This window comes from Sarcophilus harrisii, chromosome 4, assembly GCF_902635505.1.
Source record: "Sarcophilus harrisii chromosome 4, mSarHar1.11, whole genome shotgun sequence".
In the NCBI taxonomy this organism is placed as follows: Eukaryota; Metazoa; Chordata; class Mammalia; order Dasyuromorphia; family Dasyuridae; genus Sarcophilus; species Sarcophilus harrisii.
Window position 1 is genome coordinate 288541148 of NC_045429.1, and position 25943 is coordinate 288567090.

Sequence of the window (25943 nt, forward strand, 5' to 3'; positions counted from 1 at the left end):
AAATGTCCTTAATATAGTAATAATTTTATTGATTATTGTTTAAGTTTCTGTCAGAGCCTTTTGTGTTTAACATTTCTTTTGTGTAGAGGAAATCAGTATCTATCTAAATCTAATGCATAAAAGAGATCAATTACATTTCTATTCTTCAAATTGGGGAGACTCTAAACATGCTCCAAACCTAACTTTTAAATAATTTTCCCTGTAGATATAATGAAGCAAAGAGTATGAGAAAATGAAGCTAAATTTTTCTTTTAGGCAGTCAAGCTCCCCCAGGAGTGAACCTGATTGGAACCACATATATAGGTCCAAAATAAATGGATGTTGAGAGAGGGCACAAAATCCAGCTCCTTCAACTCAGTAGTAATTCTAATCGTTATGTAAATTTTTGTAAATTTATCTTTCTTTTTATTTATGTAGGTTGGTTGAGTATACAGCCATGGAGTATATATGGAGGTGAACATGCAAAGGCCCCATTTCACTGGGCTTGCTCTGAGGTGCTCTGGCTGCTTCCAGCTGATCATGTGTGACTCAGTACTGAAGCACTTGGCTGCTTTGGGAACAATAAACCTTTTGGGATGCTTCCCTTTAAAGGCAGCAAGGGGGCGTTTGCATCAGAATTCTCTACTGATCCAGGAATAATTATCTATTTAGTACTTTCAAAAAAGAGATTATCTCCTTCTCTACTTTTTCTCCTTCTCCTCCTCTTCTTTCCCTGAAACGTGTGGTCAAGGAGCTCTCTTTCCATGAGTTCCTTTTCCTTTACCATATCAGAAATGCTATATTTCTGAAACACGACAATCAGTACGTGTGCTGACTTAGATGAGCTTGGCACTATATCACAAAAACCCAGTTTCCTCTTTTGCTTTGTGATTCCTTGCTGAGCATAGACAACTGAACAGGAATCCTGAGATGGATGTTTTCAGATATGAAAAGCAATTTTATAAGTCTGAAAGCACCTTCAATTGATACCAGTTGTACTGTGGAAGCATAAAATTTAGATAAGTCAGAGAAACTTAAAATCTAGTATCCAATACTCCAGTGTGGCATGTACGGATGACATGAAGATTCTAAGTCATTATCTGTTCATTGGGATGATGCTTGTCTTTAGCTGGTTTGCCCAGTCATTAAAAACCTTTCTTTATTCCTGTCACCAGCCTCATTCTCTTAATCACAATGATCCTGTGTGTATGTTACTTTAATAATTATCCCCATTTTACAGATAAGGAAACTGAAGTTACTAAAAGATTCATATATGCCTTGTCACATGATAATTTAAATGTCAAAGATAGGATCTGAACCTGAGTACAAGACCAGCACTTCAGCTACTACAAGCTAATGACAATTTGTTAAATTCCCAAAGAGAGTAGGTATTTCAAAATTGCATGTGTAATTCCTCCAAAACAAAAACAAAAACCAACAAAAAGAAATCTACTAATTTCCTAAACCAGTTAATTTAGTTCAGTATTAATTTGGGGGGAAGCAGCATTTCTTCTTTTGAGAAATATCTTTAATATCCTCTAGCCAGCAATAATATCTGACATTTAGCACTTTAAAGATTTTTATATCCATGTTTCATTTAATCTTTACAACATAAAGTAGGTAATTCAAGCATTCTCATTTTAAAGACAAAAGAACTGAGCGTTGGAGTAGTTACTTGCCAAAGGAGGAATATGAACTCATTTTCTGATTACACATCCATCATCTCTCTCCTTTCTCTCACATTCTCCCCGTTACACACACACATACACTTGAGCTTACACAATTTACCTATAGATATGCACAACTATATGCATATCCACCATATAGATCTGTATATATTTGCCTCCCCACTCATCCTCTCGCCTCCCATCTTCATATGCTGCCCTGTTCTCCACCCACCACAACCACTTCCCAGCATCATGAATCCCTTTGTTTCACCACTATGGTTGCAATATGAACTTTTATTTATACAAAATTCACATACTCAGTGGTCCCCCCCACCCTGTATCTCCAAAAGTCTAGTCAAGGAAGGAGGCAATATTGAGAAAACTGTCCAACCATACATCTCTGTAGGGGACGGAACATGACATTTGAGGTGAAGCCTGGCAGCAAAGTAAGGGTAGGGTTTAGATATATGATGGAATGCTTGGAGTTTGCTCAGAATTGAGGTGGAGCAGAAGCGATGGGATGAGGTCTGACTTGGGGAACTCATATCCCTTTTCTTTCTTTCTTTTTTTTCCTGAGGCCGTTGGGGGAGGAAGTGTTAAGTGTCTGAGGTTAGATTTGAACTCAGGTCCTCCTGACTTCAGGGCTGGTGCTCACACCCCTTTTCTTGTTCCCTCCACGATGGTTCAACAGAAGAGAGCCAAAGCTACCACCTAAGTCTCTCTACACGTAGGCGTTTTTTCCGTATTTGCTGAAGCTTGCTTCACTGTTACCTGAAGCCCTTGGGGCCAAGAGAGAAGCAGGGCCCAGGGAAGGCAGTACAGACAGGGGAGCCTTGTAGTGTAGTTGGTCACTGCAAGCAGGTTAGGGACAAGAGTCAGATGATGAGGTCCCTTCTTTCCCTCCTCCAAAGTTCCCTGCGTCCCCTCCCTCTCTCTCCTGCCTCCTCCCCAGGCTCACCTGTTCGAAGGGCTCTCTGATGAGCAGCAGCAGTGGCTACAGAGGCAGATACCCCCAAGGATGCAGAGTAGGGAAGCACTCCAGCCTAGATACAGGGCAGGACCCAGCTCATACCTGGGAGCAGCACAGGGATGGAATGGTGAATAGATAAGAGTTTTGGGGCCACTGCTGAAGAGGGGAACTGAAAGGGACAAGGGTCTTACCAATATGTGGGAAGGGAAGGGAAAGGGTGGGAAAGGAAGGAAAGGGAAGACTGAGGTGGGCAACTGAGAATTGAAGAGTATAATAGGACTGTGAAACTTTGTTACTGGCTATGAAATCTAGGGGCAAATAGAATGCTAGAAGGAGTTCCTATACTTACTTGGCTCCAGAATACAAGGGGTCAAAGAATTCTCGGGTGATGTTAGAGGCATACCAGGAGATGGTCACCATCCCACAAATACCTAAGAGAGGAAAGATGGAAAGGAAAGAGAGTTATACTGAACCTTTTCAAGACTCACTCCTCCACTCAACATCCACAGGCTCCCATACTTACTCCCTGTGCAAGAAAGAGAACAAGGAAGAAAGGAAGATGATGGTAAAAGAGAGAAGCCCTAAAGAGAACCTATGTTCTCAGAGGTAGGAGAGAGAATAGATGGTCCAATACAATGTGGACCCATGGGTCTTAAAAATACTTTCATCTGCCAGAATCCTATACAAAAACTGTCATTATTCACATTGATTAAATTCCCTCAGCCAAAGATTGAAGGCCCTCCACAATTTGACTCCAGCCTCTACTCTTATTTGTTCATCATGTTCATCATGAATCTAAGTCAAACTGATTTTATTGTTTCCCTGACTATGCCTTATATATTCCCACCTTCTCCCCAGTTTTTCTCCCAGGTTCAAATTTTCCCTGTCCTTCCAAGCCAAAGTACATGAAACTTTCCTGGAATATTCAATCCAAAATGTTTTCTCCCTTCTATAAGCTGCTAAAGCATATTCTGCCTTGTACTGTTAAGTATGTTTTCTTTTTTCTTTTTTCATAACATACATTTTCATACATAAACAGGCCCATTGTCATACAGTGACAGGCATATGTGCCAGGTTTTGTCCTAATGCTGTAGATTCAATACAAAAGTGAAGTAAGCCCTGCCCTCAAAGAGGTTATATTCTTAAATTTTTTTTTATTTTAAACTTCATCACCAAATAAAATGGGCATTTCCAAGTACAAAATAGAATTAATGAAGATAACAAAATAAATTCTTTTAAGAAAAAAGTGTGTCTTGATTTTCTGTTTCCTTTTTTTTTTTGCTGAGCTAATTGAGGTTAAGTGACTTGTCCAGGGTCACACAGCTAGGAAATGTTAAGTGTCCGAGGCCAGATTTGAACTAAGGTCCTCCTGATTTCAGGGCTGGTGCTCTATCCACTGCACCACCTAGCTATCCCTACAGACTGATTTTTCTGCACAACATGACAAATATGAAAATATGTTTAAAAGGATTACACATATTTAACCTATATCAGATTGCTTGCTGTATTGGGGAGGGAAAAGGTAAAAAAGGGAGGGACAAAAAAATGGAACTCAAAATCTTACAAAAATGAATATTGAAAACCATCTTGTAATTGGAAAAATAATATGCCATTAAAATAATTTTTTTTAAGAATTATATATCTGAAGCACCCCATATATCTTATCTGAAAACTTACTGGTCAATCTGATATGTTCCTTTGATTGAATACAGACACTTGGAGGGGACTGAGACATTTCTTTTTCTGATTTTGAGAAATGTACCTTTTTGCCCTCCCTTCTCCAATTGGAAATTAGATTGCAATGTATCTTGGTTTATATCCTGTTAATAGTTTTCTTTTAATACATAAAAATCTGTCTCTCCCTATATTCAGGATCCAGTGCAAATCTGAGGAAAACTGTTTCTGACTTGTTATACAGTTGGCATGCATTGCTTAATAAAGCAATGTGCTCAGAATCTCAAACCTTTTGTTTATTTCGGTTCTACCCACCACAGTCCCTATCTCTGTTTCCCTATTTCACATTACACATTAAATACTTTAAATTTTCTTTTCTATTCTCAGTCCTCTCAATTTATCTTTATCCTTTCAGCTGAGGATCTTGGAGCTTACTTTAATTAGAAAATTTTCACCATGAACTCTTTAAGCTAAACACCACTTGATTAACATCCCTCTCCTTTCTCCCAGTGTCTTTCTCCTTTTAGGCCAAATCTTCTAATGCCAGTCAAGTGGCATTTGTTGTTGGCTTTGTGCCAGGCACTGTGCTAAGCGCTAGGGATACAAAGAAAGATAAAAGCCTCTCATGGAGCTCTAATGAGAGAATCAATATGCAAATAACTATATACATAGTTAATATATACAGGATAAATTAGGGGTAGCTTCAGAAAGAGTCAGAAAAACTAGGAAAAACTTCTTATAAAAGACTTTAACTGAAACTTGAAAGAAGCCATTCACAAGACAGAGTGTCAGTAGCAAAGAAGCCAGTGTGTCATTGCAACATAGAGTACATGGAAGGGAGTAAAATATAAGAAAATCAGAATATAGTAAGGGAACAAGTTGTTAAGGACTTTAAAAGCCAAACAGAGAGTTTTATATTTGATCCTGAAAGTGATGAGGAATCACTGGAATTTACTGAACAGGGAGGTAACATGGTCACTCTCAGTGTTAGGAAGATCAATTTGACAGCATGAGTGGAAGTGGAAGGTAGATTAGAATTGGGAAACTGGAATCAGGGAGACCAATCAGAAAGCTATTATTATAGTGTGAACATAAAGCCATGAGGATGTGAAGTAAAGTTGATAGAGTGTCAGAGGAGAGATTGGGTATATATGAGAGATATAACAAAGGCAGATTTGACAACTGATTGGCTGTGATGTTGGATATGAGCTCATCCCCTCCCATATTATCCAGCATATTTACCCATTCAAATATTTCCTCCTCTCTAATCACACAACTCTATCTTAATCAGTCAAAAATTTATTAAGAACCTACTATGTGCCAGGAACTGTACTAAGCATTGGGATGCAGAAATTGGCAAAAGACAGTCCCTACAATCAAAGAAGATAATAAATTAAGGGAAGAAAAAGCCAAATACATATGTACAAACAAATTATAAGATAAATAAAAAATAATTAAAAGAGGAAAGGCAGTAGAATTGAGAGGATTTAAGGAAAACCTTTCCTGTAAAAGATAGGATTTTAGATGGGCCTTAAAGGAAATCAGGGAAGACAGTAGGCAGAAATGAGGGGGAAAAGCATTCCAGGCATGGGGATCAGTCAGAGAAAATGCCTCGGGCTGAGAGATAGTGTCTTATTCTTAGAAGAGCAAGGAGACCAGTGTCATTGGATCAAAAAGTATAGAGCAGGGAGTAAGGTATGAGAAAACTGGAAAGATAGGAAGGGGTTAGGATACGAACACTACTGAAAATCAAAGAAAGGATTTTGTATTTGATTCTGGATTTTGTTTTTAATACTGGTTCCTTCCCTAATGCCTTCAAATATGCCCAAATGTCCTCCATTCTTGAAAAACAAAATTCATTAGAAATACTATTTCCTCAAGGTATCATCCTCTCTTTTTCCACCAAAAGCTTAGAAGAATCCATCTCTACCTTTATTGCCTCCATTTTCTTTTCGTTCATTTATTCCTTAATCCTTTTATTATATCACTCAGCTGAAACTACTGTCTCTATAATTATCACTATTCTTTTAATCGGCAAATCTGATGGTGTTTTCCCAGTTTTCATCCTTATTGACCTTTCTGCTGCATTTGATCCTTTTGAGAATTTTTATCTCCTGGATACACTTGATTCTGTAGATTTTTGTGAGATTTCTTTCTAGTTCTCTTCCTACCTGTAAGACGGATCTTTCTGTTTCCTTTGCTAGTTTGTCATTCATCCTACAACTTTGGATGTTCTTCAAGGCTCTGACCTGGTCCCTTCTCTTTCTATATTCTCAACAACTTTCATTAGGTCCCATGGGTTTAATTATCATCTCTATGCAGATGACTCAAAGAGTTATATATATCTAGCACCAGTCTTTCCACTAAGCTTAAAGTCTCACATTACCATCCATTAGGCATTTCAAACTGGATGTCACAGCCATCTCAAACTCAACATGTGAAAAACTGAACTCATAATCTTTTTCCCTCAAGCCTATGCCCCTCTTCTAAACTTCCCTACTTCTGGCAAAGGTACCACCACCAGCCTTCCCATTTCCCAGGTCATAACTTTGGTGCTATTCTTTAACTCCTCAGTCTCCCTCATCCACATAGCCAATCAGTTTTCAAATCATGCCATTTTAATCTCTGCAATATCCCTACAATCCAGTCCTATTTGGCTACTCAACAAGCCACTACCTTAGTTCATGCTCTCATCACTTCTCCCCAATTGCCTCTTATTGAATTTCACTCCTCACTCCAGTCCACCTTCCATGCACTTGCCAAATTAATTTTTCTTAAGTGCAGGTCCAACTATATCACTCAATAAACTCCACAGCTTCCCTATTGCCTATAGGAAAAAACAAAAATGTCTGACTTTTATAACCCCTAACAATCTGGCCCCAACTTGTCTTTCAAGACTCATTGTATATTACTCCCTTTCCCTAAGGCTGCAAGCCAGCCAAACTGGACTTATTGTTGCTATTCTTCACATATGATACTCTATCTCCCATTCTTCTAATCTCCTCTGGGTTTTTGTTACATGCTTTTTCCTGATTCTCCTCCTTAGCTGACTACTCCTTCTCAGTCTCTTTTCCTTTTTTTCATCACCCATATCATCCACAAGAACCAAGGAATCTTCTCAAATCTACATCTCCTTTCATGCCTAAGCCTCCTCAGCTGCTTCTGCCCCATTAAGAGACCTAGGGTCTGGTCCTGCTACCACTCTTTCTTCCAGTGGTTTCAACTAGATCCCAGTTCATTAAAATTCCACCAGGATTTCTCCTTCCCAACAGTGCTATCTAAAGACAGTCCCCAATACCAAACTCCAGGCCAAGCCTTTATCATTGAACTACTGTTACACATTGAACTATTGCTGAACTATTCTGTATTTGCTGCCTCCCTGACATAGGTTTCACTTTCTTTAAGTAAAAGATTCCTTTCACTTTTCTGTTGCTACTCTCATTATTTTGTAGTGTTTGGCACTTAGCACACACTTAATAAATGCTTTTCCATTTTATTTATACTGGTCAGCCTCTATTCCGGGAATTCACTCATTACTTATGGCTACCTATAGAATCCCTCTTCTCCTTTCAACTGTCATCTTCTGCATGAAGCTCTTCTTGATCTCTCTAACTGCTAGTGTCCACCCTCCCTCTCTAACTTCTAAGTATTTGTATTTGTTCTCTTCACATTTATTCCATACATACATACACACACATACACACTTCTTGCTACCCCTATTAAAATATGTTTCTTGAGAGAAGAAATTGTTCCATTCTTGATATTCCTATCCCCAAGGCACAGTAAGTACCTGGAATATAGTAGGTATTTAATAAGAGCTTGCTGATAGACATGTACTTTGTAAATCTTAAAACTACACATCAGAGACTTGGCTGAGTATTGATTGGACAAGACATAATCCTGTTGAGCAAAGAAGTGCCTAAGCTTATCTGCATTGCCCAGAAAGTTAAATTGAGGAACTTTGCAGTTCTCTGACTTAAAGGAATTGCTTGTCTAACAATGGTGAAACACTTTCTTGAAGTCCTATTATGGATAGTTGGAGCTTTATCAATTCAAGAACATAAAAGTAGATTTATCTAGAAAAAAGAGCTATATGTTATAATGACTACTAAGGTCCTTTGTGTAACATATATATAAACTCATTTTATGGGGCCATAATAAAGGAGAAATCTTTTCTGATCTCCTACTATTTCTTAAGAATTTTAAGAATTTCTTTAAAAATAATATATATTCGTTTATGTATTATTATCTCCCTGAAGAATGTAAATTACTTCAGGATAGTACTGTTCTTTTTTTTCCCCTCTTTCTGTAATCCTACTGTATTCCAAGCAGCATATATCAAATCATCTTCCAAGTCACGTTTTTTTACCTATGAAATTCAATTCCTTTTGTTCAGATATTCAGGTTTTCCTTATGTTATTCAATTCAACAAATATTTATCAAGGATCTACTGGGTAAAAGGCACTATATTAGGCACTAGAGAATACAAAAACAAAAACAACACCATTCCCTTTCTTAAAGAGTCTAAGTTCTCCTGATAAAATATAATATGTATGCAGTTAAATATAAAGTAATTTTTAGAAGGAAAATGCTAGTGATAGGATGTGGGTGGGATCAATAAGGACGTCTTATGGGAGGTGGCAGTTGAGCTATAGTCATGTTGGGTAGAGCGATAGTCATGTATGGTAGACTGTCTCTTTAGGGCTCCTTTCATAAGGAGCTCTTAATGATGGAGGAGGAAAGGGAGGATGGGAGAAAAAGTGTTTTTTGTATAAAAGAAGAGATTTATATTGATCATCAAATAATATGGAATATTTTATGTCTAATAAGGACTGTCATTTTAATATAAACTGCTAAAATATGTATATGAAGAAAGATAGCTTTCAAATGAGATTTAAGCAGTTTGGGAGAAAAAATGTTATGTATTATAGTTCCGAGGACTCAAATCACTTTGTTAACAATGTGTTATAATGCCTTCCTTGTGTGAGAACAGTTTAATGTCAAAGAAGAAGTTTTTATGTACTAAAAAGTCGAGAAAAGTGTGAAGAAACATAGTTTTAAAGGCATCAAGGAGGCAAACTGCCTTGTTGGAGATTTTGGAGCTGGGGCAAGATGGGTATACTTCCTAATTTGTTTATGTATGTTTTATGTATGAGCCACTAAGAAAATCAGAACTCAGGTTTAAATCACTTGGAGGTTGAGTTTTGATTTTTTAAAAGATTTAATTTAATAGGGGAAACTATGGGAGTTAGGATTTTTTAAGCAAAAAGTGAGTCTGCAAGAATCGGAAGGTTCTTATTTAAGCTATTCAAGACACTCAAAATTTCTAAGGGGGAAAAGGAACTAGAGAAGTGAAATTACCACAAGAGGGCAGAAAAGCTGCTCAGCTATTTAGAGCTAGAGAGGTGAAGATTTTCACAGTAACACAGTAACACAGAGTAGCTTGTTCTCCACTGGCACTTCTGGTTTAAGAAAGAAAAGTAGAGGGGGTTTTGAAGGCTATGAAAAATTCTAGTGGATCAAAAATTGTATTAAAAGAATGCCTCTGAATATGACTGTGAGCTCTTTTCTGATTGGACAATGCAGCATCTAGGTAAGTGGATAATTGATAGGGACCAATCTGTATAGCCAGCCCAAAGATAGCCAGCCTGATAATTTTGACAGTAGTCTGGTTTAGAGAGAACTAGTACTCATATTACAAGAGTTAACCCTACCTAAATGCCCTTTTAAGAATGATGGTTAATTGTGAGAGCTTATAAAATCTAAGTTCAAGTAGACAGAGATATGTGTACTGTATTTTATTACTTATGTAATTGCTTTAATAGATTAGTATTTATTGTGAATGGTTGGCTATGAAGATAAACACAAATGGGAGGGGAGACGGGCTCTCTTGAGAGAGTTGTTAAGAGTCCTGAGAAAGGGGAAACATGTTTCTCCTCAACAAGGTTACCCTGGGACCCTGAGAGGGTCTGTGGACTATTTTTGGGAACTGAGAGCTGCTACTATGGAGAGCAGGTTCAAAGACTGAGGAAAAACCCAGAGAGAAGGGGCATGTTTCATACACCTAGAAGGGATATATAAAGCCCCTGGTATGACATGGTAGGAGGGTTTATATTCCACTGTGCCTGTGGACCCCAATGTAACACACTTATCTCATTATATTGTAGGGACACTGAAATAGATTATATGTACATTATAGCTGATACACAAAAAAATGCAGAGGTGGGAGATAGAATCCACATAAAATGAACAGCTAGAAGGTCAGTCTGATTAGGACAGAGTAGGAGAGATATACTGAAGCCAGATTGTAGAGGGTTTTAGATGTGAGGTTGAGAAGCGTATACTTTATCTTAGGGAAAATAAGGAGTTTTTATAATTTTTGACAAATGTAATATCCTAAAATACAAGATGTATATATAACTGGATATAGGGTATGAATATCAATTTGTCAGGTATATGGAAAATGGATTAGAGAGGGGAAAGACTGGAAACAATAGGCCAGATAATAGGTGATAAAGGCATTAATTAAGGTTGATGCTATGTGAGCTGAGAAAACTGGGCAATGTGAAAGATGTTGTGGAACTAGGATTGACAAGTCTTGGCAACAAACTGGATATAGGGATTGAAGAAGAGATAAAACAGTTAAGGTTGACTTTAAAATTGTGTATTGGGTATCTGTAAAAAGATGGTGATGTGCTAAACAGAAACAGAAAAGGTTTGAAAGAAGAATAATTTAAATGGAAAAGATAACGAGTTCTGTTTTGGATAGATTAAGTTCAAAATATCTACAGATCATCCATTTGGAAATATCCAATAGACAATTAGTTATTTGCGACTAGACAGAGTTCAGAAAAGAGATTAGAGCTGGATGTAAAGAGAGATCTAGGAACTGTCAGTTTAAAGGTGATAAATGACCTCATAGGAGCTAATGAAATCACCAAGAGAGAGAGAAAGTCCAGAGAAATGCCTACCAAATGGAGTTATAACAGAAGCCAAAGATGAAGGTTATTTAATAGCCTCCCAACTAGTTCACAGGTTTTTAACTTAAAATATAATAACTTTCTAAAAAAAAAGTGGATAAGTATTTCAATATAATTGGTTTCTTTTTGTAATTCTACGTATCTTATTTTATGCATTCAAAAATGCATAGGAGTCTGTAGATATTACCATATGACCAAAGAAGTCAAGACATTAAAAAGCATCCTTGCTTAGTACATCTCTCACTCACAAAGCTGGCTCCCAAAGTGATTTTCCTAATAACTCAATCATGTCATTCCTAATCTAACATTAGAGAGCCACAAATACATGGTTCCAATCTTTTTGTCCCACCTGATTTCACATACTTTCTTACATGTATTTACCCTGGACTTCAACTACTCTGTATACTTGCAGTTCGTGACATCAACTGCCCTTTCTTGTCTTTATGGCTTTGTTTCTTCATCTCACATCCCATTCAACCATCTGTGCTGGTTCTAAATTCATCAAGTTTGGGTATCCACTCGAAGCTTTGACTTTTGCTCCTAAAGAACCAACTGACCTCTAGAGACCAAATCCAGAGGGACTCATTCTACTTAAAGTGAGATGTCCAGATTCATGATCAGGTAAGAGCAAATTCACCCAGCCATGCTTCAAATGGAATCTAACTGTCCATTGCAGCCTTTTTCTTGCTATTCACTCTGCTCAGAACATACCCCACTCTACCCCCAGTAATTAAATCAATACAACCATTGTTTCCAGATGTCACTCAACTGCCCTGTCTTACAGCTTCACTCAGTCCTTGTAACTTTCCAGACCAAAATACCCTTCTCTGTCCATTACTCCCTTATTTCTGTTGTCTCCCCCATTAGTATATAAACTCCTCTAGGGAAGGTTCTGTTTCATTTTTATATTTCTATCCTCAGCACTTAACATCTGATGTTAAGTGATAATAATTACTTATAATATATAATATATATATATATAATTATATAATATATAAGTGATGATAAGCAAGTTAATAATTATTTTTCATTTATCACTCATCCCTGAAATACACCCTCACTTTTTTCATTCTGAAATGTTTCCCATATTTCATGACCCATTTTAAATACTACTTCCTTCAAAAAATCTTCCATTATACTCTCAGCCAAAAATATTTTTTCATCTGAACCCCAATAGCACTTTTCCTTACATTTTGTTTTTATGTATTTCAAATGTTCTCTCCCTCCTCAAATTTTCTTGGCATGCTTTTTCTGTATTTCATTTAGTCAATCATGCTCATTACATCCACCTGTGTGCATGTCGCACCTCATTGCACCTCCTTTCCCTCCTCATTCTAGTCTAAATTAGTTTTTATCTTTGTATTCTCTATGCCTTGCACAAAGTAGGGACTTAATAAATTGAGATTTCTCATTACATTTATCTGTGTACATATTTTATCTTCAATACTAGATTGAATTCCTCTAAATTCCTCTGAAAGCAGGGAGTATGTCCTATTAATATTTTATATTTCTCCTCAATACCTAGAATAAGGCAGTTGATATGGAAGATAAAAGTAGTGGCAGTAATATTGTTTGGTAGATCTACAAGATAAAGAGGCCAAACCCAGTCAGGTTCCTTCAGCATGTCCAAGGTTTCCTCTATGCTAATTGTACCCCTTTTCTTACCAGCCAGTATGTCCAGGGCTCCTGCAGTAGCAGCTAGCTTGGCTTTGCCCCCAGGTGTCAGAGACCCAACCTGTGTACAGCGCAGGCCAACAATGCCTAGAAAGAGGCCCAGGAAGCCCAAAAGGATGGCCGTGATCATAAGTGCCCGGCAAGCCTGGATGGTTCCTGCGGGGAGAGGAGTAAAGCAAAAGTCATAATGGTCAGCTCCATGCCTCTATGCCCCATTCCCATCCTCTCAAAGAAGTCCATTCTTGCCTTCTTTAGGTCCCTATTGCAATTTTAGCTGTTGCAGGACTTGTAGAGCAGAAGAAATATAATGTTTTCCTATCCTGGGCCCAGCTTCTCAGCCTGAACCCCCACTTTCTCTGAGTTCCCTATAATAGTCCTTTCCTTCCTTACAATGGTTTGTTCCACTAGCTTTGACCTCAGGATTCAGGCAAACCCCCATTTCACTTTGAAGTGTGATCTTTGTCCTATGGAAGAGGGGAGGGCCAATAGCAGTATCCTAGGACTGAGGTAATAAGGGTTAGTATTATTCCTTTCCTAAACTAAAACATCATAGTTTCAGGAACTGACCACAAGCACCACCTATTCCTTTATATTCTCTCTTTTCTCTCAACAATTGCCAGATATTGTTAAGGACCTTGCCCCCCTCATCTGGGGTGGGGCAGAGCTGCTGAAGGAAGGTAAGAGAATGGCTTACAGCCAGGAAAGAAACTACAGAAGTGGGGGGGAGGGAGGAGAGGGCAAGGAAAGGTGAAGGGAAGGACAAAGTACTCTAGGAGTACCCACTCCCATTTCAAGTTCTTTGCTTCCCTTGTGTCAGTTCCTTTTATATCACTGCTCTCCATTCCTATCTCCACCTTCTCATGAAACCCCCTCCCCTTTGTCCTTAACTCCAGATCCTCAAAGTTCTGGAACTGAGGGGGGAGAAAATAATCTCAGACCCATAATTATCTGGTATAGAAGGCACCTTAAAGACTGTCTCCCATCCAATTCCTTTATTTTTACAAAAGAGGGAGTTGCAAGCCAGAAAACGGAATGAATTTATCCCAGATTTCACAAGTTAGATAACCGTCTATGTCAATAAGAATTCCAGTATGGAGAGAGGAAAACACCCAGGAAGGGCTTCCCACTTCAGGAGATGAACAGCTTCTTTCTCCCTATTATCCCTAGGCTGTAGGAGGTGAAGTGTGGTCACACTCCTGCTAGAAAAGCCTAAACCCTCTCATCCCTCAAAGATAGAGAAGGTCTTCAGGATTGTGATAAAACTAGTGTCCTTTCTAAAGAACATTATTATAGGAAATAGAATAAGAGTCAACTTGGTTTGGAAATCAGGGAAACAATTTTAGGCCTTGCTCAACCAGCGTGTCCCTTCTAGCTCTGATGATCTGTAATTCTAAAGTCCCAGGAAATTAAAAGACAGCTTCCAAAAGGGATGATGGAGACAAAGAATCATGCTTTTTATCATTTTATTTCTATTCAGGTAAATGACCTGAGAAACAATCTCCCATGAGGAGAGTAATCTCCCATAAGATCACTGGAGAGAATCTGGTATGTTAGGGTGGGGTGAATTTGGCTGAAGCTCCTGAGATGCTCAGAAGCTGCAATAAAACCTTCCCTAGGAGTCTGTAAAATGCATTGAGACTTCTCCTGTTCTCAAATGCTTGGAAGCTCCATCAGCTTCACTGGTAGGTAGTGGAAGAATGGAAAGAGCAAGCCAAACCAACTAAACCTGAAATATGGTTTCTGCTGTTTATTATTTGTGTGGCCTTGGGCACCGTCTCAGACCTATTTTCTCTTCAGTAAAATAAGGGATTTGGATTAGATATCTCTAAAGTTCCTCCCAACTCTAAACCTATAATTCTATTGTCAATATCTTCTCCTCTTCACCTTAGACAATAGCAGAGATGTCTCAAACACACAGCTTCTTGTACCTGGCAACATTCCTGAGTATGGCCAAAAACAAATGAAAATGTACTTGGGAAGTATTTAATTAAATACATAAAAATACAAGAAAACACAGATAATGTTAATAAGTAGCCCACCGAGATCCTTACGTTGGGTGGCCCACATTTCTATTTGAGCTCAAAACCACTGAAGTGTGAGGCCTTGGAGGGAAAGTTCCTGGGTAGCAGAAGGTAAGGTATGGTGCCAGGAGTAAACTCCCATCCTAGGAAAGAAGTTGGTTTGAGAAACTAACTTGAAGCTTGAAAAAGAGGAAGACAGGACTTGAGACTTATGGCTCTGGTGATACTATTATATGTGAGAAACTAAAGGCCACAGAGTACATTTTATTGTAGAGGGGAACTGTAAAGAAAGTTTTCCATCTGGGAAAACTATTTTAGGAGTTTTAAGAAAAGTGGTCACAAAAGGAAAAAGAGTAATAAGGGAAGGGTACAAGAAAGGGGAAGGGATTCAAAGGGAGGAGGGAGGGATACTAAAGAGGGAGAGCTGGGTGACGCAAGTGGGACCAATAAGTTTAATACTAAGGAAATGGGGAAGGAGGGCAAGAAAAAGAAAAGCATAATCTGGGGATATTAGGATGGCAGGAAATACAGAATTAGTAATTGTAACCGTAAATGTGAATGGGATGAACTCCCCCATAAAGAGGAGGCGGATAGCAGACTGGATCAAAAGTCAGAACCCTACAATATGTTGTTTACAAGAAACACATTTAAAACAGGGAGATACATACAGAGTAAAGGTAAAAGGCTGGAGCAGAATCTGTTATGCTTCAGGGGAAGTAAAAAAAGCAGGGGTAGCCATCCTTATCTCAGATCAAGTAAAAGCAAAAATTGATCTAATTAAAAGAGATAAGGAAGGAAACTATATCTTGCTAAAAGGTACTATAGACAATGAAGAAAAGTGGTCACAGCAGCCTGTAGTAAGCCTGGGAAACTGCCACAGAATCTTGGGAGACTCTTCTGATTGTCTGTGGACATATAATGAGAATCACTCCCAAACCACTGAGGAGAGGGATAGCTGAGGGTCATTCCCTCTAAATACATTATGAAATTACAGAACCAAAGAATATCAGAGCTTGAAGATTTTTAATGAGGGCATCTATTCCAACTCTTTCAGATAACTATCATGAGTCTTCAAGGTTGTAGAGTAGCAGATACCATTCAAGGTACTATTATTCCCTATCCCAAGTGTAGTGAGAGTCATAGCAGGTTATGTAGCATGCTTATCCTAGACACAAGACTTCTCATTAGTAATTTCTGCCAACAGTCCCTGCCTCCAAGGCACAGATAAAAATGTGAGACTTGAGATGCCTCTTCCCACTCCCCAATTGTACAACATAGAGATCAAAACTTGAAAAGACTTTAAAGCAAAGAACATAGTGTCAGAGCTCTTAGAGATTTAGTTACTCTTCCCATATTTTACAAGAGTAGGGAGGTTGAACAGAAAAAGCTGGATGAGGCATACAAAATCATCCAATGTCCTTCCAGCTACACCAAGCCTCCTGTAACATAATGCTTTTCCCCCAGCAAACCACTCTAGGAACATATATTGCAAGTTGAAAAGAACATTAGAGATCATCTAATGCCAAATCTTATATAATAATTATCTCAAGATCACCCGTAACAGGTAGTTACAGAATGGTAGTAACAGAAATGGAACCCCCCCCCCCCCCCCTTCTGGGACTCCTTCTTTTCTATCTAAGTGTCCCCTCCCTCCTTTTCCCCCAGACCCAAAATTGTACCAGAAAGGGCAAGCATGGAGGGAAACTCCCAGCAGTTGTAGACACCAGTGGAATCTGTGGCGCAGCTGTACCAGAGGTTCTCAAAGATGGTCGATGTTGTAATGACATTGCCATGGACAGAAGACACACGCCAATAGCTGTTGGGAAGCGTCACTCCGAGCATCAGCAGCCCCAGCACACCCAGGAAGAATCCAAATGTCTCTACAGCAACTGACATGATGGGAAGATGGAAGTCTAGGGGGACCTAAAAGGCAGAGAGACTAATGTCAAACCTCTGCATGCCCCAAAGGGTAGAACCCCAAGAGAGCAAGTAGAAACTGCAAACCAGGAACCTAGGTGGGGGGATGAGGAAGGGGCAGGAGGGAGGAGCTCTCTTTTAATCTGACTAGGGTTCTCTCTCTCTTCACGCCAGGTTTTTCAGTGTCTCCTCTGTTCTCTTTTGGGGGCTCTTCTCCTTGCCAAGTTTCTGTCTCTCTCTTTAGATCTGTCTCTGACTCTTTGCTCTCCAGTTAGTTCCAGGACGGAGCATAGAGAGCTCTATAGCTGCTGACAACAGAGATGAGATGGAATGAACAGGCCAAAAGTCCACCCTCTCTTCTCCTCCCCCACCCCACTCCACCCCAGGTCCGCCTAGAGATCCCCACCCCCTCCTATTCTCAGGAGGAGGAATCGACCAGTTAACGGAAATGCCCAGGAAGATGCCCCATGGGAGGGGAGGGGCCAGTGTGGGGGAGGTAGAGGGAGGTGTGTGTCTGAATAGACTCAACTTTCATGTTGGGAGGAGGGGGGAATAGGGAGACTTAGAGAAAGGGGAGAGGCAGATTTAAACTTTAGCCCAAACTTTCTTTTCTTCCACCCACTCCTGTTCCCCTATTCTTGTCTTTCCCTTCCTAAGACTCTTTAAGTCAGGGACAATGAAAAGAGCAGGGAAGTGCTAAGGAAGGTATAGAGAAGGCCTATCCTGGCACAGTCACAGTGAAGGGTCTTAAGACTCTCTTGTTGCCTCTAGGTGACAAGAAGCACAATCCAAGCCATTCCAGAGCTTAGAAGGTAAGTTCTTTGGGTGCTCACTGAAGGAATGGTATTAGAGACTGGAAACATGTTGCTACTGTACTTGAAACCCAAACTTGAAATCCACGACTTCCCTCTCCCTGCTCCCTCTAGAAAGCTCAACTTTTTTTGGAATGCTGATTGACCTTTGACTTTTGGTGAAACTTGATCCTGAAACAAGGGGCACTTAAGGAGGGAGGGGGATAGGTCAAAGGACCAAAATGTGATCCTGATGGTTAATCTCCTTTAATGAGCCCAGAGTTCTTAGGATTTGTCTACAGTTGTAATAATGAAGATGAACTGGAAACTAAAAGCTACTACTCTATCCTAATGATAGGGGGGAATCCTGCTTCTCAGCACCTGCCTCCTCCCTTACTGCCTAAGGATTCAGATTTTTAGGATCAAGGACCAGTTTCCTAACACATAGCAGACAGCCCTAGGCAGGGAGAGCTGAGAGGACAACATTCTTACTCTCTACCCTCTGTTAAGGAAAGCAGGTAATGTTCTGTTCCCCCACATGCTAGGTCCTGGTCTGGAGATCCCCCAAAGATCCTTTGACAAGATCACATGCTATTAGACTAAGCAGGAATTAGTTAAAACCTTAGGGGTCTGTTCCACCCCACCTTGTACTTCCCATTCATCATCACAAGGTATCTGTTCCAACCCCCTTTCTCTCCTCCCTGTACCTTCCCTTTTAGTCCCTGCCCTGGGCTGGTGTAGGCTTTGGAACGAGAAGTATGTGATGAAACAAACAACCCCACACTGGGCTTGGCACCAGAGATGTGAGATGGTGAAGACCAGGGTAATAACTGTGCTGGAATAGGAGAAAACTGGAGTCTGCATCTTCTAATCTGAAACCTGGTTATCAAGGATCTGAGATCCTGAGTCTTTTCTTAATATCTGTTTTCATGTCCTGAGTACCTCAGTTTCTCTTTCTACTCAAGAGGAGGTACTTGGAAGAAGCAGAAAGACAAAAGGAGGGGAAGGGTGGGTACTATAAAGGAAGCTAAAAGGAGGAAACTCATAGCAACCAGTCCCCACCCACTGCCGCCCCCTTTCACCAAATTGGTATGGAAAACTACACATCCTAAAACTGCAGCTGAGTGGGTCAGAGGGCAACAGTACACTTAAGATTTAACTTTACTTACTTCAGCTCTTTCCCATTATATCCCTAGTTTCTGTCCTTCCTCATACTTAAGAGATCTATGCCACGACTTTTGGGTGCTACCACTGTTCAGTATTATAGGAAAAAGGGAGTTGAGAGAAGGGCTTCTTAAGTCCATTAGTAGTTTCTGAGAAAAAAGAGATATAAGACCAAAAATAGCACAGGGAAATGCCAGATAATAACAACATCTCTGTTTGTCCCTCTAAGTCCCCTCTCTCCCCCCCAACAAGACCCACCTTATTCAAGACACAGAATTCTCAGTCCAGAACCTTCAGTTTTATTTACATTCTACTAAAGCACAAAATCCCAGGGAAGGACAAGTCTTGGGAAAGAAATTGAAGGGCATACAGTTATCAGGAGGAAAGTGGGAAGGGGATAAAGATGGGGAAGGAGGGCAGAAGAGAAAGAAAGGTACAAAAGAAACAAGGTCCCTCCGTCTTCCCCCCTCTTTAAACATCCTCTGTATCAGCATCTCCAGGGCTCCAATTGGCTGCTTCATCTCTGAGGGGGGTGGAGGGGCAGGTCAGAGGTATGTCCCGAGGTTGGCAGCAGTAGAGCAGCTCAAGACTTAGACTTGGCCACAGCAAGTCCAATTAGCCCAGCGAGCCCAGCCACACCCAGAGCCATGCCTCCCACGATGGCCATGCCTACTAGCCCATCTGGAGAGAAGAAAACAGTATGAGAACTTGAATGAGAAACCTGATTTTCCAAATCCTCTTCCCTCGGGTAAACCTCCTGGTATTGCCTCCTCAAATGTTTCCACAGGAAATAAGAGGGATAAAAGAATGGGACTGAAGGGTAGAAAAACTTCTGGGGAGAGGGAAGGGTCAAGGCTAAGAGAAAAATGCTAACCAAAGGGGATGGGTGGCTAGAGAAGATACGTTGGGAAGGATAAGGAGTTCAGAGAGAGCTGGAAGGTGAGGAGTACATGAGGCAGAATAGGAGGAAGACTCACCTTTCTTCATAGCCTTATCAATAAGGCATTTTAGCTCCTTGGCCTGGTTGTTCTGAGGCTCAGTCTGCAGCAATCCTCTCACATACTTCAGAGCCTTTTCATATTCCTGTGTGTAGCAGGTAGATATTTACAAAAAGAGCACCCACTATTCTTCCCTTCTCCCTCTCTTCCGGGACAAGGACCATATTCTCCCAAACCCATGAGCACCATAGGCCCACCTAATGCAAAGTAGTTCATAAACAGCACCAGCTAAGTGGGGGAGATAAGACAGGAGAGATTAATAACCTGATACTTGAGACTGCACCTCAGCACCCTGACCTCACTCCACTCCCCATGCCCTCAGCACCTGTTCCTTATCCTCTTACAGTTTCCTGACTCACAATACTACCTCCACCTTGATGCCAGCAGTCCCTCCTGCCCATTCAAGTACTATTCTGAATTAGGAATGCAATAATTCAGAATATAGCACACTGAATCCAAGGAGGAAAGTAAGACACTGAGGCTGCATCTCTTACCTTGAGACGATAATTCCCCACAGCCAAGTAGAAGACATAATCTCGTTGTTCCTCTTTGCTTCCTTTATGTAACAGTTCTGGGAAAGAAAAGGGGAGAAAACCACATCTAGGCTGAAATGCCTTCTGTGACCCTGGGAAAGTCAGAGCCCTAGTCTGGGTTCTCAATAACCCTACCTAACCCAAACCAGCCAAGGACGGCATTAACATGATATGTGCTATTTCAAAGTGCATTGGCAACTAAACCAGGAAGTATTAGTTTCATAGTCAACTCATTAATCTGTTTGAGGAAAAGTCAAGGCACAGATAATACTATAATAAAATAGTTTCTCACACACATCATTTCTACTTGGTTTTGGTCAAGATAATTTGCAGTTCCATCTGCCCTTTCAAATACCAGTACAAAAGTTGCTTCCATGAAGCCTTCCTTAATTAACTCTACCTGAGTTTAATGCTTTTTTATTCTTTAACATCTTAGTGATTTGTAGACTGATTTTGCCCTACATGTGCTAACAACACTTGTTGGTTGTAGTTTTGCTATGGAGTCTTTAAAATTTCTATATGTTATCCTGTCACAAAACTAAGTTGTGGAGAGCCATCCTACTACTGTCTTAAAAAAAAAAAAAAAAAAAAAACACTAAAATTTTTAAACATAAATTGCTTATTTACAGCACCAAAAAATCTTACTTTCATATACACAAGGTTTTTTTACAAGCAAATTTTTCTACAGTTGGTGTGTATGAATTAATTATTCTACCAAACTCTGGAAAAATTTGAAGTCAGTTTCTAAACCAATAGAAGACTGACTCATTTATCAACGAGAGACTAGGATTCTGTGTATAAAAATTCTAAGTTGAGAAACATTCCTACAGGTAAATCCATTACATTGCCCCCAGCCACCAATTAAAAAAAAATTTTTCAACTAGAGAAAATATTTTAAAAGAATACATTTAGCAACCAGGGACAAGGGTAGTACTAAATAAAGTGTTGAAAGAAACCTGCCTGGGATTGTCTTGGGAAAACTCACATATGTAGAACTGAAAGCTGACTGCATTATGGAATCTTGTATTAAGAATAAGACCTCTAAGACAAGAGGATGGGTCAAAGAGCGGAGACCAATGGCAGAAGAGAGGAATAAAGGGTTTTAGTTGTCAGTAAAGACTTCTGGGAAGGAGAGGGGAACTAAGGAACTGGGGAACTAGGCACCTCACCCTCCAGCAGCCCGATGCCCTTTCGGATGTCATCATTGTATTTGCTTCGCACCAAACACCAGGCGTACTCAAACTGAGTGCTGTGAGACACGGAGCCCCCTGCCTGCTCTGTCTGGAACTTCTTCTCGAATTTCTGCCACCAGAGAAAAGAAAGATTCAGAACAAGCAGCAGAAAAAAACCATCAGCACTAGGTCACCCTTCTCTCCTTTTCTTTCATCACTACTATTGCCTAATTTCACAGATTCCCACCTCTCTCCACTTCCCCAAGAGTTTTATCCTGAGCCTACACTTCCTTCAACTAAGCAAGGCATCCAAGATTCCAGTCCCTAATTTGTCTCCAATTGTAATGGCTCCTATTCACTAATACTATCTCTCACAAATTCCCTTAATTAAGGTACTGTCAGTTACCTGCAGATATGAGGTGAAGAGGCCACCTGGTCGTTCCTCCAGGCGCCATCCCCAAAGCTGACCCCACAAAGCAAGGACTGGACCCTTCAATTTTTACCTGAGGTGCAGAGCGCATGAGCGTCTCTCCTCCTCCTCCCCCACTCTCCCACTACCCTTGACAAGATTCAAGGCTGGGCACTCATAGTACATCCCTACCCTCTCCACAACTCTCAGGGCCCGGTTTCCCTCGAGGACCCAAGCGATCATTACCCCCTCCCCAATTCCTCTTAAGAGCCAAGTATCCATTTCCGCCCTAAATTCCTCTCAAGAACCTAGGTATCCACCTCTACTCCTAATTCTTTCTCCCACACTCAGGGGTTCATCTTCTCCCAGGCTCCTTCAAACCCTAGAACAACATTCTGAGGGTGCTGAAGACGAAAAACTACAATCCCCACCAAATCTAGAGCAAAAAGGCACACATCCAGAGCGATATGGTCCCCGAGGGTTTCTGGGAATTGTAGTTCGATCGTGTCCTCAGATAAGAGGGGAGGTAGATAGGCCCAACCCAGTCTTTCAGCCCTTAGAGACACGCGCCTGCGGATTCTTCCTGCCCTCTCCCAAAGCAGAGGCTCACCACTAAATCGTCAACGGCCACCAGCTCGCTCAGCACGGCCTCCATAGCCACCAATTACCCTGCGTACTTCTCAAACCCAAGTCACCAGAACCTTCACCATCTCTAATGCCTCCTAAGAAGGATCGGAAGTCAATTCCGGGTATATAACCAATCACTGAGTACAACTTAACGCCAATTTCCCGCCTCCAAAGCAACGAAAAACATTAATAGCCAAATTTCACCTCACTCCGGAAGCTGGGCGGGGTTAAAGGGACGCATCAGCCATGCGCAGACTCATAGCACGTCTGCACCAGCCTGGACCACGCCCGAACTTTAAAACGACATTGGAATAGAGCGTAGCACAACCTGGAAGTATATGTAGCCTGACGGTTTCCTATCTATCTCCAACCCCACCCCCCGCCTACTCTAGGACAGCAGCTCTCCTCTCGATGGTAGGCCTGGTGGACTTTAGCCTTTGGAGGACTGTGGAGAAAGTTTGGAGGCTAAAGTAAGGCTGGCGTGAAAAAGAAAACAGAGGTTCTTTTCCAGCAATTTCGTTTGAAAGACAAGGAAACTTAAAGACTAAAGAGAATAGATTTTTCCTGTGACTGTTACATCAATTAGTAGAACTGGGATTAAAATCTTCTTCTCAATTCAGAATGCCATTGGTCTCAGCTTGGCTTTCTCGAAATTGGGCAATCTAGGACATAGAATCATGTATATATAATGTATATAACGCTTCTATGCCAAAAACATTTTTACACTCTTTTAAAAATTGTTATTGATGCTCCCCTTACCTTGTAACAAAGTTACAAGCAAAACAGAAACAGTAGCAGTGCACTATATATGCTACATTCCCTATCCGTGGTCCCTCACCTCTTCCCATGGAAGGAAACTTCATCATGGGTTCTTTGGAATTAACACTGGTCAATTTACAGTGTTCTTTCCACCTTTTTTTTTTTTTTTTTTAAGAATACAACTATTAGAATCATGCATCCATTCATATTATTAAAAATTATAATTAAGTATTCCTGCCCAGTGGAAAGTAAGTAATATATTGTAATAATTTAACTACTCTGGATGCCTGCCTCTTTGCTCTGAGTTTTGGGGGGATTGTAGTTTTTCGTCTTCAGAATTTTGTCATAGAATTTGAGGGAGCCTAGAAGGTGAATGACTGAGTTCAAAGGCGAATTGAGAGCATAGGAGGATACCTAAACTCTTGAGAGGAATTTAGGGTGGAGATGGATACCTGACTCTTAAGAGGAATTGGGGGGAGAGAGGTAAAAAATGATCGCTTGAGTCCCCAAAGGGAATGGAAAAGGAGAGAGATTTCCCCCTGAGGGGAAAGGGAAATGGGAGCCCTGAGAGTTTTGGAGAGGGTGGGGATGTATGTACTTTGAGTGCCCAGCTTTAAGAGAAATTCCTTATTCATACTTGGTTGTTGTCCTTTGTTCTGGAAGATGACTAAAATGACATCACTTTTATTACAGATAAGCTGGTGTGTCTGATTGTAGCTGATCAGACCAAGATAAGACCAGAAAGTTCTGCCACAGATAGGACATAAATAATCATGAACATTTGAGATCGATTCTCTAATTCATTTCTTCTTCTGAGCTAATTCAATTATGCTTTGCTCAGCACAGCATCTTTTCTGATGAGGGCCCACCATGCTGGGTGGTCCTGTGCCAGTGTCTCCCATCGTCATAAAATCAATTCTAAAGTTTTTTTGTTTGTTTGTTTGTTTGTTTTGCTGAGGCAATTAGGGTTAAGTGACTTGCCTAGGGTCACACAGCTAGGAAGTGTTAAGTGTCTGAGAGCAGATTTGAACTCAAGTCTTCCTGACTTTAGGTCTGGTGCTCTATCCACTGCACCACATAGTTGCCCCAATTCTAAAGTGTTGTGATACAGTAGCCACATGCCAGTGGCTGCTGGAGGTCTAACTCAGACCTATGGAATGGATCTCTTCATGTGAGATGATGATGATACAAAGAGACTGAGAGGCATTGCTGTTCTCTAACCTCTCTCCTCTCCTCTTCCCCCTTGCCTCCAATTTATTTCATTCCCAATCCACAAGGAACATCTGTGAAGGCTGCTTTGCAACTCCTTCAAGTTTATGATTCACAGTTGTGAAGAATTGACCTGCCCCTTCACCTAGGCATGGTCCTTAACACTAAAGTTCTTAAGAGACATCTTGAGAGTATCTTTTTATCACTTTTTCTGACCACCTTGTGACCACTTGCCCTGTGTGAATTCCCCATAAAAGTCTTCTTTGGCAAACAGACATTTGGCATTTGAACAATGTGGTCAGCCCAACAGAGTTATGCTCCCTACAGTAGAGTTTGAATACTTGGCAATTTAGTTGGAGAAAGCACTTCAGTGTCTGGTATCTTATACTGCCAGGTAATCTTCAGAAACTTCCTAAGACAATTAAGATGAAAGTAACTCAGTTTCCTGGCATGACCCTGATATACTGTCCAGGTTTCACAGGCATACAACAATAAGGTCAGCACAGTGGCTCTGTAGACTTTTATTGGTAGTCAGTCTCATACATATCTCCCAAAAACTGAACTAACTCTGGCAATGTGTGTGCTAACCTCATTATCAATATGGACATTGCTGGAAAGTATACTGTCAAAGTAAATGAACTTATCCACAGCATTCAAAACATCTCAATTTGCTGTAACTGATGACTGATAAGAGTACCTGTCTTGGTGTTCATTGTTAAGCCAAAATTAGCACAAGCAGCAGAGAATTGATCCATACTTTTTTATATCTCAGCTTTGGAGGCTGCAGAGTGCACAATCAGCTACAAACAAGAAATCATGCACCAAGGCTCCCTTCAATTTAGTTTTGGCTTATAGCTTTTTCAAGTTAAAGAATTTGCCATCAGTGTAGTAGCTGACAGTAATGCCATCCTTGTCTTCATTGAAGATATTTGACAATATGGCTGAAAACATCATGCTTAAAACCACAGGAGTAAGCACACAACCTTGTTCCACTCCATTGGTGACTGGGAAAGCTCAAGAACATTGTCCATTATCCAGAACCCAGACAAGCATGACATCATGAAACTGACATACTATACTGATGTACTTCTCCAGCAACCAAATTTTCCATAAGCCCTTGCAACTGACAGTATCACAGGCCTTGATCAGATCTACAAATCTATCCAGACCTCTGTTTTGCTTCTGGCATTTTTCCTGGAGTTGTCAGGCAGCAAACATCATATCAAGTGTTCCTTGACCCTTTCTGAAGCCACTCTAGTTCTCAAATAGAGGATTTTCTTCCAGGTGTTGGATCAGCCTATTAGGAAAGATTCTGACAAGAATCTTGATAGCACTGACTAAGAGAGAGACACACCCTCCTCTCCCCACCCCTGGTGATTGTCACCCCTTTACCTTCCTA

The 25943-nt window shown here is 40.4% G+C and overlaps 2 protein-coding genes across 4 annotated transcripts; both read right to left on the reverse strand.

Annotated features, from left to right (window-relative positions):
- Nucleotides 1-986: 986 nt before the first annotated feature.
- CLDN15 (claudin 15) lies at nucleotides 987-18998 on the reverse strand. 3 transcript variants are annotated; one of them, XM_031965365.1, is made up of 6 exons: nucleotides 18843-18998; nucleotides 16645-16888; nucleotides 12936-13100; nucleotides 2966-3047; nucleotides 2605-2718; nucleotides 987-2497 (listed from the first exon to the last, which is right to left on the reverse strand). In XM_031965365.1, the coding sequence occupies exons 2-6, from the start codon at nucleotides 16859-16861 to the stop codon at nucleotides 2368-2370; spliced, it is 708 nt and encodes a 235-aa protein (XP_031821225.1). In that variant the 5' UTR covers nucleotides 16862-16888; nucleotides 18843-18998; the 3' UTR covers nucleotides 987-2367. The 3 variants fall into 3 exon arrangements, with proteins under 3 accessions (XP_031821225.1, XP_031821226.1, XP_031821224.1); XM_031965366.1 differs by lacking the exon at nucleotides 18843-18998 and adding an exon at nucleotides 16977-18835; XM_031965364.1 differs by lacking the exon at nucleotides 18843-18998 and having other exon boundaries at nucleotides 16645-18835.
- A 115-nt stretch (nucleotides 18999-19113) lies between these two features.
- On the reverse strand, nucleotides 19114-22813 carry FIS1 (fission, mitochondrial 1). Its single transcript, XM_031965368.1, has 5 exons — nucleotides 22560-22813; nucleotides 21538-21670; nucleotides 20330-20406; nucleotides 19815-19920; nucleotides 19114-19518 (listed from the first exon to the last, which is right to left on the reverse strand). The coding sequence occupies exons 1-5, from the start codon at nucleotides 22602-22604 to the stop codon at nucleotides 19421-19423; spliced, it is 459 nt and encodes a 152-aa protein (XP_031821228.1). The 5' UTR covers nucleotides 22605-22813; the 3' UTR covers nucleotides 19114-19420.
- Nucleotides 22814-25943: the final 3130 nt, after the last annotated feature.